This window comes from Erigeron canadensis, chromosome 7, assembly GCF_010389155.1.
Source record: "Erigeron canadensis isolate Cc75 chromosome 7, C_canadensis_v1, whole genome shotgun sequence".
NCBI classification, from domain to species: domain Eukaryota; kingdom Viridiplantae; phylum Streptophyta; class Magnoliopsida; order Asterales; family Asteraceae; genus Erigeron; species Erigeron canadensis.
In genome coordinates this window covers 38,451,659-38,465,261 of record NC_057767.1, presented here as the reverse complement: position 1 = coordinate 38,465,261, position 13,603 = coordinate 38,451,659, and the positions used below count along the sequence as shown (strand labels likewise).

The following is a 13,603-nucleotide window of genomic DNA, read 5'->3' as shown; positions in this document are numbered from 1 at the left end:
AAAACTTTACAGCACGTCTATGTCACAACTTTACATAAACATGTATGGAGTTTGTTATTCCTAACCCTTAAGATTATGGTTAAAAGTTGATTTTAAAATACATTTATTTTTATATAACTTTTTTTTATAGAAGTGGTAACATTCATTACATGGATTATTTTGTATGCATCTTATGAGCAACGAATTATTAAATTATAAATAAAAATAAAAAAAATCCTAACTTTTATTATGGGGGTTAAAGAGCAAATATCAAATTCAGTGTAGTCATAAGTCAACCAAAGGACCAGGTAAACAAAACAGATTGATGCCAACCACACCCAATACCAAATATTCAACCTTTGTCTTTCTTCTCTCTCTCTCTTTCAATCTATCTTTCTATGTTCTTTGAACAAACACTTCTTGGAATTTTGTACTTTCATCCCAGAAATATATATCTATATTTGTATTATAGTTGAGAGGCATTAATTTTATACAGTAGCTTCTATATTTTATAAGCATCATATGGGTGTCTCAAATTCTAGTTTCCAATGAGAATCCATTTCTGTTTACACATTTTCTTCATACCATTTTACTTGATTCTGTTTAATGTTTCTGGTCAATGTCAAATCAGACAGCAATCCATCTTGATCCAATTCAAGAACAATCTCACCTTCAATTCTTTAGTTTCAACAAAACTGGTTTCTTGGGACCCAAATGTCACAACAGATTGTTGCAACTGGATAGGTGTCAACTGCAGCACACAGGGTCAGGTTATTGGACTAGATTTAAGCAACGAAACGATATCGAGTCCAATAGATGATTCTAGTGCTCTTTTTGATCTAGACAATCTTGAAAGCCTGAATCTTGCTGGAAATAACTTCAACTTCTCACAGATTCCTTCACTATTCGGTAGTCTTTCAAGTTTGTCGTATTTGAACTTGTCGAATTCAAGGTTTTCGGGTCAGATTCCGGTAGAATTGTCATGGCTGACAAAACTAGAAGTTCTTGATCTTTCTGAGCCTTTCTCATTCGGAAGTCGCTCACTGAAACTGGAGAAACCGAATCTATCAACACTTGTGCAAAACCTCACAAGGTTAACAGGTCTTTATCTTAATAATGTGAATATATCATCACAAAGATTTGATTGGTCAAAGGGTTTGTCTTCATCTTTGCTTAAGCTGGAAGTTTTAAGCTTGTCAAATTGTCAACTTTCGGGCCCTTTAGATGATTCCCTTCAGAGATTACAGTCACTTTCCGAAATTCGTCTAGGTCTAAACAACTTAAGTGCTCCAGTTCCTGATTTCTTTGCAAGTTTCAAGAATCTGACAGTACTGAATCTTGGTGCTTGTAACTTGAACGGAACATTTCCTCAAAAAGTCTTCCAGCTGCAGAAACTACAGCTTCTTGATTTATCCGTTAATATGAATCTTTTTGGTTCTTTACCGGATTTTCCCATTAATGGGTCGCTTCGAAGTTTGGTACTCAGTAACACAAACTTTTCTGGCGGGATATCTGACACTATTGGAAATCTAAAGAATCTATCGAGAATTGAGCTGCCAAAGAGTAATTTCAGTGGACAGATACCGAAGTCTATGGAAAAACTCACCCGATTGGCGTACCTAGATCTGTCATCAAACAACTTTAGTGGCGAAATCCCATCATTTCAGATGTGCAAGAATCTTACCCATGTTGACCTATCAAGGAATGGTTTATCCGGTACGATCCCTTCTGTTCACTTTCAAGATCTTCAAAGTCTTGTTTATGTTGATTTAAGGTTCAATGCTTTTAATGGAAGCATACCTCCATCTTTGTTTTCTCTGCAACAAGTTCAAAAGATACAGCTTTCCAATAACAATTTTGATGGTTTAATTCCTAACTTTTCTAATCCGTCTGCATCTTTATTGGATACACTTGATTTAAGAAGTAACAGACTGGACGGAGAAATTCCAAAATCTTTGTTTGAACTTGGAAAGCTAAGTATCTTGTTATTATCATTAAATAAACTAAGTGGAAGCATAAGAACCATAGATTTTCAGGGTCGCTTGACCAACCTAACGACTCTCGATCTTTCATTCAATAATTTATCCATTGTTACAACCGCAAATCTCACGCTAGTGAATCGCCTTCCAAACTTTTCTTCCTTAAAGTTGGCTTCTTGCAATCTTCAAATGTTCCCTAATCTAAGAAACCAATCGAGATTGATAAATCTTGATCTTTCTAACAACAAAATTGAAGGAGAGATACCAAGCTGGATATGGAGAATTGGAAACGGAGACCTTTCCTATCTGAACCTTTCTAATAACCGGTTAACTGGTATCCAAGAGCCATATCATTTTCCTGATCTTTTGGTACTCGACTTGCATTCCAATCTTCTCAGTGGGGTGATTCCGGTTCCTCCACAAACGGCTACCTTCATCGACTATTCAAAAAATCGTTTCAACTCGATTCTCCCTGCAGCCACGGGGACAAACCTCAGTGTTGCTTACTTTTTTTCGGTTTCTGACAATCTACTTACTGGGCCTATTCCGGACACCATATGCAATGCTTCCTACCTAAGGGTTCTTGATTTGTCAAACAACAATTTAAGTGGAAGGATACCAAAATGTTTATTTGAATTCGGTAGCAGTCTGGGGGTACTAAACTTGGGTAACAATAGTCTTAGTGGTCACATAGAGGGTACATTTCCAAGCACCTGTGGGCTAAACACTCTAGATTTGCATGGAAATTCTTTAGAAGGGAAGATTCCTAAATCTTTATTCAATTGCACAATGCTGGAAGTGTTGAATCTCGGGAGCAACAAAATATATGACAAGTATCCGTGTTCTTTGGGTAACAACACCAACTTGCGTGTTCTTGTTCTGAGATCCAACAGGTTATATGGAAACGTGAGTTGTGGTGAAAACCACCACAATAATTGGTCAAAGCTTCAGATTCTAGACATCGCTTCCAACAATTTAAGTGGTAAAGTTCCCACTGAAAGTTTCTCGCACTGGGCAGCTATGATGACTGATGATCTATCAAGCAAGAAGCACCTTAGTTTTAGGGTGTTACAACTTACTGAGTTCTACTATCAAGATACGGTTACAGTCACAGTCAAAGGACTCGAGGTGGAACTAGTCAAAATTCTGACACTCTTCACATCCATTGATATCTCAAGTAACCATTTTTCAGGGGAAATTCCAACCACAATTGGAAGACTCGGAGCACTTTATCTTCTCAATGTATCAAATAATGAGTTCACTGGCCCGATCCCATCATATATGGGGAATTTGAGTCAGCTAGAAGCATTAGATATGTCACGAAACAGATTAACCGGAGTGATCCCGCAGACACTCACAAGTCTCACATTCCTTTCTTCCCTTAATTTGTCATACAATCAGTTAAATGGAAGAATCCCAACAGGCAGCCAACTTCAGACCTTTGAGGAAAATTCCTACTTAGGAAACAAGGAATTATGCGGATTTCCATTGAACGTAACTTGTACTAGTCGAAACCTACCCGAACAAAATTATGAACAAACTTTTAAAGACTCGGATAACGGATATGACTGGCAGTTCATACTCACTGGGGTGGGATTTGGTTCAGGTGCAGCCATTGTTATGGGGCCTCTTATGATGTCTAAAAAAGGTCGGCATATCTGGGACGAGTACACAAACAAACTTGTAAAGATGATCTGTTTGGCTCTAGGCATCCATTACGCTAGCTGTGGTTTATTTAACGAGAACAAAGATGATGAAACCGAGACACTGGACATGTATGAAAGCACGGACGAAAGTGACTTCGAGTCAGAATACGATCAATCTAAGGGCAGATACTGTGTATTCTGTACTAAACTTGATTTCTCAAGAAAACAAGCCATACACGATACAAAATGCAGTTGCTTTGACCGATTGAATCCATTATCTACTTCTTCGTCAACTACATCGTGTTCCGAAGCAGAGTCTCCATTCACCAAACTGTGAGATTTTGATGCCTAAAAATTCTTTCTTTTAGTTTTTTAAATTTTTCAATGTTGTATATAGATAGATACACAATGTGAATTATTGAGGTACGATATATGGAAAAGAAGTAATAAGGATTATTATTTGACATACTATTAGCTTAATAAGAATCTACATTTTATTTTGCCTAATATTTATTCTCAAATTTTAGCTTATATCCAACTTAAATCTTTAACAAAAAAAAAAAAAAAAAAAAAAACTCAACTATATAATATTCATTCAGGAATTTCATCAAACACATGGTGGGCAACCATAAAAAAATACTTATGTCACCTCATGATTCTATATTGATATTTCATTGATTTACTGACGATAAAAAGGGATATGTATATGTACCAGGAAAAAAATCTGATCATCAATGGGGAATTCATTGTACTTCTTGCTGAGTACTAGTATCTTCCAGCCAATATTCATAGATTTAATAATTTTTTAGTGATTCACATTTTTGGTCCTTACGCTTTAATAAATGGTTAAACTTCTGATTTTTGACTCATTTACATTTCATATTTTAGCTTTATATTTATGCTAACAAAAATGTTCACAAAATTTATTAATAAATAATTAGAAAAACGTTAAATACAACCTTAAATATCGTAGTTAACGTGCATAAAAATAGTTATATTTTTCAAATAAAAAACCTACATCTTAAATTTTAAAGTAACTCTATATATATTTTAAACACGTTAAATACGATCAGACAATTAAAAATATAATATTTGTTTAATTAAAATCTTATTGAAGTTAATAATTAATCAATCTCAACCATTGCCCAAAATTAAATTTCACAAGGTTTGGTATTAGGCTTCTATCATTTCATGATGAAAGGATTTGTCTCTATTCGAAAGTTACTTATAAGAAAAAGTAGTTATTTAGATTTCACTTGAATGTTTAAGTTAGTTTAATGTAAAAATAAATAGGGTACCAACAATAACTGATTTTATTATGGATAACTTATAATGTTTATATCGATTTATTAATCATTAGGTTAATAGTCTAATAGTAAGAAAGTAATTCTACTAAGACTAGGATTTGATGAGATCTAGTTTCAAGTTTTAGAAGACATGTTATTTTTCTAATATGTTGTCGTGCATTCGGACAAATTATTAGAGGTTTTCTTGTTATATATTGGAAGAAAAGCTCTCCAACTTGAACTCGGTGAATTTAACATAGTCTAAACCTCCTGCCTTATATTCGATTCACACCTTTAAAAAATATGCTTCTTTCACATCATAAATCTCATATAATAATTGGCCTAGCTCTAATGTATTGTTTCATTTCTTTTACGATAATCACAAACACTTACTTGATTATAAATCTTTTTTTAATTTATATATTTGATTACCTTATTTAACGATTTCCTTACGAAAAAATCAACCAATATTAGATGTCAAAGACTCGAGAGATATCTTGAATTTTAACGAAATAAATGACACAATAACAATAGAAAGTCGAAAACGACAACCGGTTGAAAACGTAAGTATCATTATTTCTAGTTGTAGATAGCAACCACGTACATGTAAAAGTGTCAACATGCCAGCAGGTTCTCCAAAACACTACAACTCTTGATTACACGTGTTAACAACCCACTATATCCTAATCATCTACAAACACTATAAAAACCATCACAAAAGATGCATATTCATCTATCCATATCCAAATAAGATACACAAATTAAGATAACCGGGTTTCATTTCTAAGGAGGAAGTTAGGAAAGTTTTGGAATAATTTTATTAAGTTGAGGTTCAAGAAAATGGCAAATGCAAGTGATGAGTTTAGGCTAGCATCTTCTGGCATCGACCATGAAGGTAGGCTGCCACGAAAATACACAGATGAAGGTCAAGGTACGTACTACGTACATGATATATATATTTACCTTTCATTGATTAATCATTTATCACTTTAGTATATTAATATGTAGAATTAATTAGTACAACTTACATACATGGCACACTAAACAATTTACTTACAAAATTACTCAGAAACTTTAAAAAAAATTTATGTCACCAAACAAAATAATTGCCAAAATGTTAATTGGATCAAAATTGAATAATCACAATTAGCCTTAATTGCAACTATTGGACATGTCCATTAATTAGTTCGAATACTTGATCCATTAATCGTTGTTGGAAATCGATCTCCACGGCAGGTGCAAAAAGTAGAATATCACCACCTTTAGAATGGTATAATGTCCCGAATGGGACTAAAACATTAGCACTAGTGGTGGAAGATATAGATGCACCCGACCCAAATAGCCCCCTTGTTCCATGGACCGTATGGGTGGTGACCAGTATACCACCGAATTTGAAAGGACTGCCTGAGGGGTTTTCAGGCAACGAGGACGAAATGGGAGGGGATTATGCGAAAATTAAAGAAGGGAATAACGATTTGAAGGTACCAGGATGGCGCTGCCCAACAATACCAACACCCGGACATCGGTTTGAGTTCAAACTCTATGCATTGGATGATGAAATCGATTTGGGAAATAAGGTATATATATTCTCCATCAACTACAAGATGATAAATAATTCGTAAAAGTTATCAACTACGACTCTACGAGTATCAAATGTTACCCACGGCCTGTAGGTTGTTATTGGGCCGGCATATGCCTATTTATAAGTTGGGTTTTTATTCTTCAGTCAGGTTGTTAGGTTTAGTCCATAACTCTATATGGGCTAAATGCCTACTTATGAGTTGTGTCTTCGATCGTTTCTATGGATTGTGTTTCATCTTAATTAAACAACTCAAATGAAAAATTAGTTTTAGCCTTTTAGGTGATCAACCCAAGAGTCCATCTTGCTTGACCGAACCAGATGATCGACCAATATAGAACTATTTAATTTGTTTTGTGCCGTGTCTAAATAATTGGTTATATGTTCATCTATCAATACAGGTGACGAAGGAAAAGCTACTAGAGGCAATTGATGGGCATGTACTTGGCGAAGCTGTTCTGGTGGCCATATATTAATCGATCAAAAGTATAATATATGTATCTACGTACTAATTAATGTTCGTAGCTGTACTATTTATTCTCCATATGTATGCATGTTAAAAGACCACTTGATTAAGTTTATTACGTACAGTTGGGGTATATATAATAAGATTCAATACATTTAATTAGGCTTCGATTAATCCCTTTATTTTGACACATAAATTAACCAAACTTTTGTGTAGCTCTAATATATAGTTGTACGTTTTTATTAAGGGTTACGAGCGAGGGACTATCTATCTACTTCAATTTGAGCTATATATATAGATGATGGTACGAAATTACTAATGTACGTGAATTAATGAATATATATACTTGATTACCATCTAGCTTGCATTCTTCCTCATTGCGGCTTATGAACTTGTATAATTTCTTCCAAACTGAATTGTACTCCACGACCTTCTATATCCTATATTCGTCTGGACCATCTACAGCCTCAGCCAGTTCCTAGTGTTTACATGTTGCAACCTATATATGTTATAAGCCAGTACTACCGTATATATATATATGTTCATTGGACAAAACTCATCTGGGATACATGCCAACTCATTGCTTGTCCACCATTCGGTCGTCGATCTTCAGTATACACAACTAGCTTGTTGCTAATTGTTGGAAAGCACGTACACGTACTGTACATTTATATGATTAGGATCATATATATATATATATGATATTTTTATTTTGAGAATTCATTTTTTTTAAAAACGGTGAGAATTTTTAAATTTTATACTGGATTATATGTTTTTTTTCATTAACATGTGAAACGTTATAAAAATATATATTGCTTAAGAAAAAAAATTTCAAAACCTTATTTATAGTCATTTGTCATATGTGAACAGAAAACGTGAACAAATTCATTCATAAGTTTACAAAAGGCTACTTTTGAAAGTTTCTTCAAAAAATTTCTTCTACAACATACATTTTTATATTATTTCACATGTTAATGAAAAAAAAAACATTTTTTATATTATTTCACATGTTAATGAACAAAAAAAACATATAAACAAACATATATGTTAAGAGTTCTCATAGTTCTTAAAAAAAATGGTTCTCAAAATACAAAACTCTATACATACATATATATATTTACATGAATATATGACATATGTCCAAGCAAAGCTAACGGTAGTTGTAACAGAAAACATTTATTCAAGAATTTGACAAAATATAACTGAATTTTTTTAATAAAAGGTATACAATGAATTGAAAAAAAAAAAACTCTGTAGTAAATATAATGATATACTAGCATGCTACCCGCGTAATGTGATGATGGTTGTTAGTCGAGAATTGGTGACGGTGAATACAGGTGGTGATAGTGAAAATATGTTAAAAAATAAGGCCCAAAATGTAAATTAGTTAATAAGGTTTAAAGGGTATATTAATTCGTCGTTAATGATAAATTGAGTAAGCAAGTATTTAATAAATGGGTCGTGTTTAGTCTAATTTTTTTGTAACTTTTTTAGAAGGTAAGAGTATTAAACTCTTATAAAAATGTAAAGGTTATATGGGTATATATAAAATTTTTTCTCAATTAATTGGGAAATTAAAAAAATTCTACATATACATTTGAAATATATTTATATATAAATTTAAACAGGAATGAAAATTTTCTATCTTTAAACGACACACATCCCTTTCAATTTATATTGAAAAATGTTATTTTTTAAGATACCATATATAATTGAACTTTAAATTAATATGGATTTTCATCATCATTATTATTTTCGATAGTAATTTTAATTTTTTCCTTTACTAATGCAAGACTCCTTTCATCTCCGTCCTGATATTCCTGCTTCTGGAATAGAGTAAGCTTCTCTTCTTTCGCTGCCTGTCCTCTGGTTTAGAACCCCCAAATCCACAATGACAATGATTGCTTCAAGGTCCACCTTTTAATAAAAGACCTGATCCATCTTCTCTTAAATCTCGAGATTTCATTCGAAGAATAGAAAATGGTTAATACATGCCGATTAGAGAACGTATTCCCTTCCCAGCTATTAGTGAAATAGGGGTCATCACTCTAATACGAATCGAAAGAATCATTATCGGATTTGACACCAACCAAGATTATCGTGGTTGAAATACCATCCATTTTGAATAGTTATTAGTTTGCAACTTGTATAAAAAAAATTCCATAAGTTAAAAACATATTTATATTTTAACTTTTAAACTAATATTACTGATTATCTATTTATTACTCATCTATTAGTATAATGAAACATGAAATGATGCGAAGTTTGTTTTACATTATATGTTTCGATTAAGTGATAGAATTACGAATCTCAAAGGTAATATTGAATCTTGATATATGTTTGTCACTATTAAGTTATCATTGAAGTGGTCAAATGCATGTGATCAATTATCTTTAAACTTTTTTTTTTTTATTATTATAGAAAACCAACCGTGAATATATATAATTAATCCGTACATTATATGAGTATTAATATAAAATATATAAATGAAAAAAAAAAGAAAAAATAAACTTAGTCTTTGTTAGTAAAATTGATGGGTCCGGGCAAATGAAGTTATCTGAACGGACAGATGCATCTTTAATTTTTCTCACAAGTCTTCGGTTCGATTCTTATGAGTGACAAATCCGTGGGTTTTTTTTCCCCTAAATCACCTGTAATGGCTTATAGTCTACATCTCGTAGTCTAGAGTACATGCATGGCTTCATTATTATATGATGAGGTGTTCCTTGATGTCGAATACCGACTAACTGTTAAAAAATAAAAAATGATGGGTCCATCTCTTATCTACAACGGATTACATTCCAAATTCCACGTGCCTTGTATTATTTTTTGATAACTCAAGTTAAGAACAGATTCCGCACAAACGTACTCTTTTCCTAAAATATATATCTAATATTATCTTATAAAACAACTAGCCTTGTACCCGCGCTATGCGGCGAGATATAGGAAAAAAACGTTAGTTAAGTAATGGTAGTGTGTTATTACATGAATGTATGATTCAACTCAAGTGTTTCTTAGTCCGGCTGAAAGTGCAAACCGCCGTTGTTGTTTTAGAGTGAGCGATTTTTACGTTGATTTATTATTAAATTTAGTAACACATGTGTGTTTTTTTGGTATACTATGTGAACAACTGCAGGGAAGGGAAGAGACATGCGTAAGAGTTTTTTTTAAGGGTATTTTTGGAATTTTAGGGATAAAGTGTTTGATGTTAATATAGATTAAAAGGGTAAATTAGAGATTTTAAAGGTAGAGTGTTAAATTTTGAGGGAGGGAGTTTGTTTATATAGATAGTATTATAGATTTGCTTTTTTTAAATCTCATTACCTAAGTTACCCTTCTTTATTTACTACTTCTCTGTCTCATATTAAGTATCATAGTTTAACTTTTTGAGTGTTTTTCTTTCAACTTTGACTGTAAATATTTTTGGTTATGTAATGTAACACTTAATATAACATATATGAATTGATTGAGTTTTAAATGTATTTTTTATTGATATAACTTTGATCAACTAATATATAATACAAACAAAGATATTTACGGTCAAAATTGGAAGAAAAAAACTTGACAAGTCAAAATAAGACAATTAAAATGACACAGAGGAAGTAATTTAAAACATCTCTACCTAATATACCTATAACACCCTTAAATCTCAACCATTCATTTTCCCCTCTCCTCAAATCTCAACCACTCATTTTTTTCTCTCTCCTCCATAAATCATTTTATTCCTCTAATTCATTCAAAATCTTTTATCTCAAAAACCGTATATTCGATAAATTATAAAAATTGTATGGGTGTTTTTAAAATTTATGCTCTTAATTTCATTAGAGATGTCATTCGATATACTTTTGAAGAATTAAATTCGAGGGCAGAGTCCGTACGGTTAAGAATTTGACTATCATACTCTATGATTTTATCTATCACCATCTCACCGCTGCAACGTACGAGCACTATCTCTCGTACATATAAATAATTTTCATAAATACAAATATCAAACAATATACGTACTATAGGTGACAAGAGTTAAGAGATATCTTGTTTAGAAAAGTAGATAATTGACTAAACGGCATATTCTATTAAGATAGAAACTTGAAAACGACAACAGATTGAAAAGGAAAAGTGTGTCGACATGCCTGCTTCATAAGAAAGATATATATAAAAAGACGTCGACATGCCAGTAAGGTTCTCCAGAACACTACCACTCTTGATTCCACACACCTGTCGACAATTTAAAATATCCCAACATCGATCTTCTACAAATTCTATAAAATCGTCACAAAACATACATATTCATATATCCAAGAAAAAGATTAGCAAAAAAACAAGGAGAAAACTATCAGGAAAGTTGAAATAATAATTTTTAATCGAGGTGCAAAAAAAATGGCAAATGCAAGTGATGAGTTTAGGCTAGCATCATCTGGCATAGACCATGAAGGCAGGCTGCCACGAAAATACACAAGTGAAGGTCAAGGTACACATACTAGCTACATACATGATATATACATTTTAAATGTTCATATTTTGTCTCAAATACCTTAATTTTTTATTTTTATACTTTAAAGAACAATGTAATGAACATGATATAGATAACTGTAATCAGTCAGCGAGCTTTTGATATGATATTATTAGATATTACAATGTTTAGTGCAACATATAATAAATTAATAAATGAATTGATTATGTTATGAAGTTTTCGTAAAGAAATTAATTGATTAGGTTTCTACTTTTCTACACTATATAGCAATTATCTTTTTTATTGAAATTATACGTGTGAAATTCCTATAAGTATACCCATTAATTTCCCCATCAAAAATTACGTGTCCATTAAACAAAAGTCTACATGTTGCTTTAGAAATGCTTAAATTTTCTTTTAATATATTGGTAAATTTGTACATTGTTGTAGTGAATATCTTAGCTAGAGTGATACGAGTAACTTTTAACAATGTTCAACTAATGTTACAAGACATATGGCACGCTAAACCCTTTATTTGCAACATTACTTGGAACTTTGAATCTTTTAATGACTCATAACAAAATGTTACCAACATATAGTGCAGCAAGACCATTAATTATTGGACATGACCATCGTGAGTTCCGAACTTCCGACCTAACAATAGTGCAGCAAGACCATTAATTATTTAGTATTATTTTTTGAAAGTTACCAAGAACATCAATTAATTATAGTTCGACAACTTAATTGATATGTTCATTGTTGTTGGATATCTCCATGGCAGGTGCAAAAAGTGGAATATCACCACCCTTGGAATGGTATAATGTCCCAAATGAGGCTAAAACATTAGCACTAGTGGTGGAAGATATAGATGAAACGGAACCAAATAGCTCGCTTGTTCCATGGACCTTGTGGGTGGTGATCAGTATACCACCGAACTTGAAAGGACTACCTGAGGGGTTTTCAGGCAAAGAGGACAAAACGGGAAGCGATTATGCTAAAATTAAAGAAGGGAATAACGATTGTAAGGTACCAGGATGGCGTTGCCCAACAATGCCATCAGCGGGACATCGGTTTGAGTTCAAACTCTATGCATTGGATGATGAAATTGATTTGGGGAATAAGGTATATATAGTACATTTTTCATTTTTTGTTTACATGTGTTTGTTTTATTAATATTATGCTAATTTCTATGCATTTACTTAATTTTCTTACAATAAAGCATATTCGTAAACATTATCAAGTACTCATATATACTACTACATGTCTAAATAATTGGTTATATGTTCATCAATATAGGTGACGAAGGAGAAGCTACTAGAGGCAATTGATGGGCATGTACTTGGAGAAGCTGTTTTGGTGGCCATATATTAATTGATCAAAACTACATTGCGGGTGTTGCGTATCGTTTGTTTTTGTTTATGTAGATGGTTGCTTTAGACCTTGTCATCCGTCTGTCATCATCTTGAAAAGCGTGTATATGTAGTAGTACTCTTTCTACTATATGTATGTTAAAGGACCACTTAATTAAGTTTTAGTTAAATGCTTAACAGTTGGGGTATAAATAAGATTCAATACATTTAGACATTTAGTCAATTCTACATCAGAATCCCATTTTTTTAGATACAGAAACCATCGATCTTCTTTAACTTGAGCCATATGTTTTTACTAATGTTAATGAATATACTTGATGTCCTTGAATAATTTGTTTCAAACTCATACTCCATGACCTTCTAAAACTCAAGAAAAATACGTTGGAAATACTTCTCTCTATAAAGGAAAAATAAACATTCAGATAGGAAGCAAAAGTATACCTCCATCCCGATTTAAATATCATAAATATTTTGGATCTTTCTTATTTAACTCTGACTGTTTAGATTTTTAATTTTATTATGTAATAAATAATGTAATATATATGAATTGATTAAGTTTTAAATGTATTTTATATTCATATGACTTTCGTCAAGTATTATAAAACACAAACAATAATTTTAATGGTCAAAGTCGACGATATGACAGATTCTTTAATATAACTTCTTCTCCATCCTGTCTTGATGAACGATGATGGCCATTATCACTAATTTGATACACTTGTTAAAAAAACACATCCATCATTATATGAATCAACAATCATATGTTTACATGACCAATGACATAATTAGTCCATCTCATGACCCAACAGCTAGAATTGAACAATCTTCTTGTGATCAACAACTAGAAT

The 13,603-nt window shown here is 32.2% G+C and overlaps 3 protein-coding genes across 3 annotated transcripts; all 3 read left to right on the top strand.

Moving 5' to 3' along the window:
• The first annotated feature begins 468 nt into the window (after positions 1 to 468).
• On the top strand, positions 469 to 4,111 carry LOC122606560 (receptor-like protein 7). The gene has a single exon (XM_043779404.1). The coding sequence runs from the start codon at positions 528 to 530 to the stop codon at positions 3,939 to 3,941; it is 3,414 nt and encodes a 1,137-aa protein (XP_043635339.1). The 5' UTR covers positions 469 to 527; the 3' UTR covers positions 3,942 to 4,111.
• Positions 4,112 to 5,643: 1,532 nt separating this feature from the next.
• LOC122608668 (UPF0098 protein TC_0109-like) lies at positions 5,644 to 7,045 on the top strand. Its single transcript, XM_043781760.1, has 3 exons — positions 5,644 to 5,821; positions 6,127 to 6,467; positions 6,871 to 7,045. The coding sequence occupies exons 1-3, from the start codon at positions 5,731 to 5,733 to the stop codon at positions 6,943 to 6,945; spliced, it is 507 nt and encodes a 168-aa protein (XP_043637695.1). The 5' UTR covers positions 5,644 to 5,730; the 3' UTR covers positions 6,946 to 7,045.
• Positions 7,046 to 11,135: 4,090 nt separating this feature from the next.
• LOC122608047 (UPF0098 protein TC_0109-like) lies at positions 11,136 to 12,932 on the top strand. Its single transcript, XM_043781130.1, has 3 exons — positions 11,136 to 11,403; positions 12,167 to 12,507; positions 12,682 to 12,932. The coding sequence occupies exons 1-3, from the start codon at positions 11,313 to 11,315 to the stop codon at positions 12,754 to 12,756; spliced, it is 507 nt and encodes a 168-aa protein (XP_043637065.1). The 5' UTR covers positions 11,136 to 11,312; the 3' UTR covers positions 12,757 to 12,932.
• Positions 12,933 to 13,603: the final 671 nt, after the last annotated feature.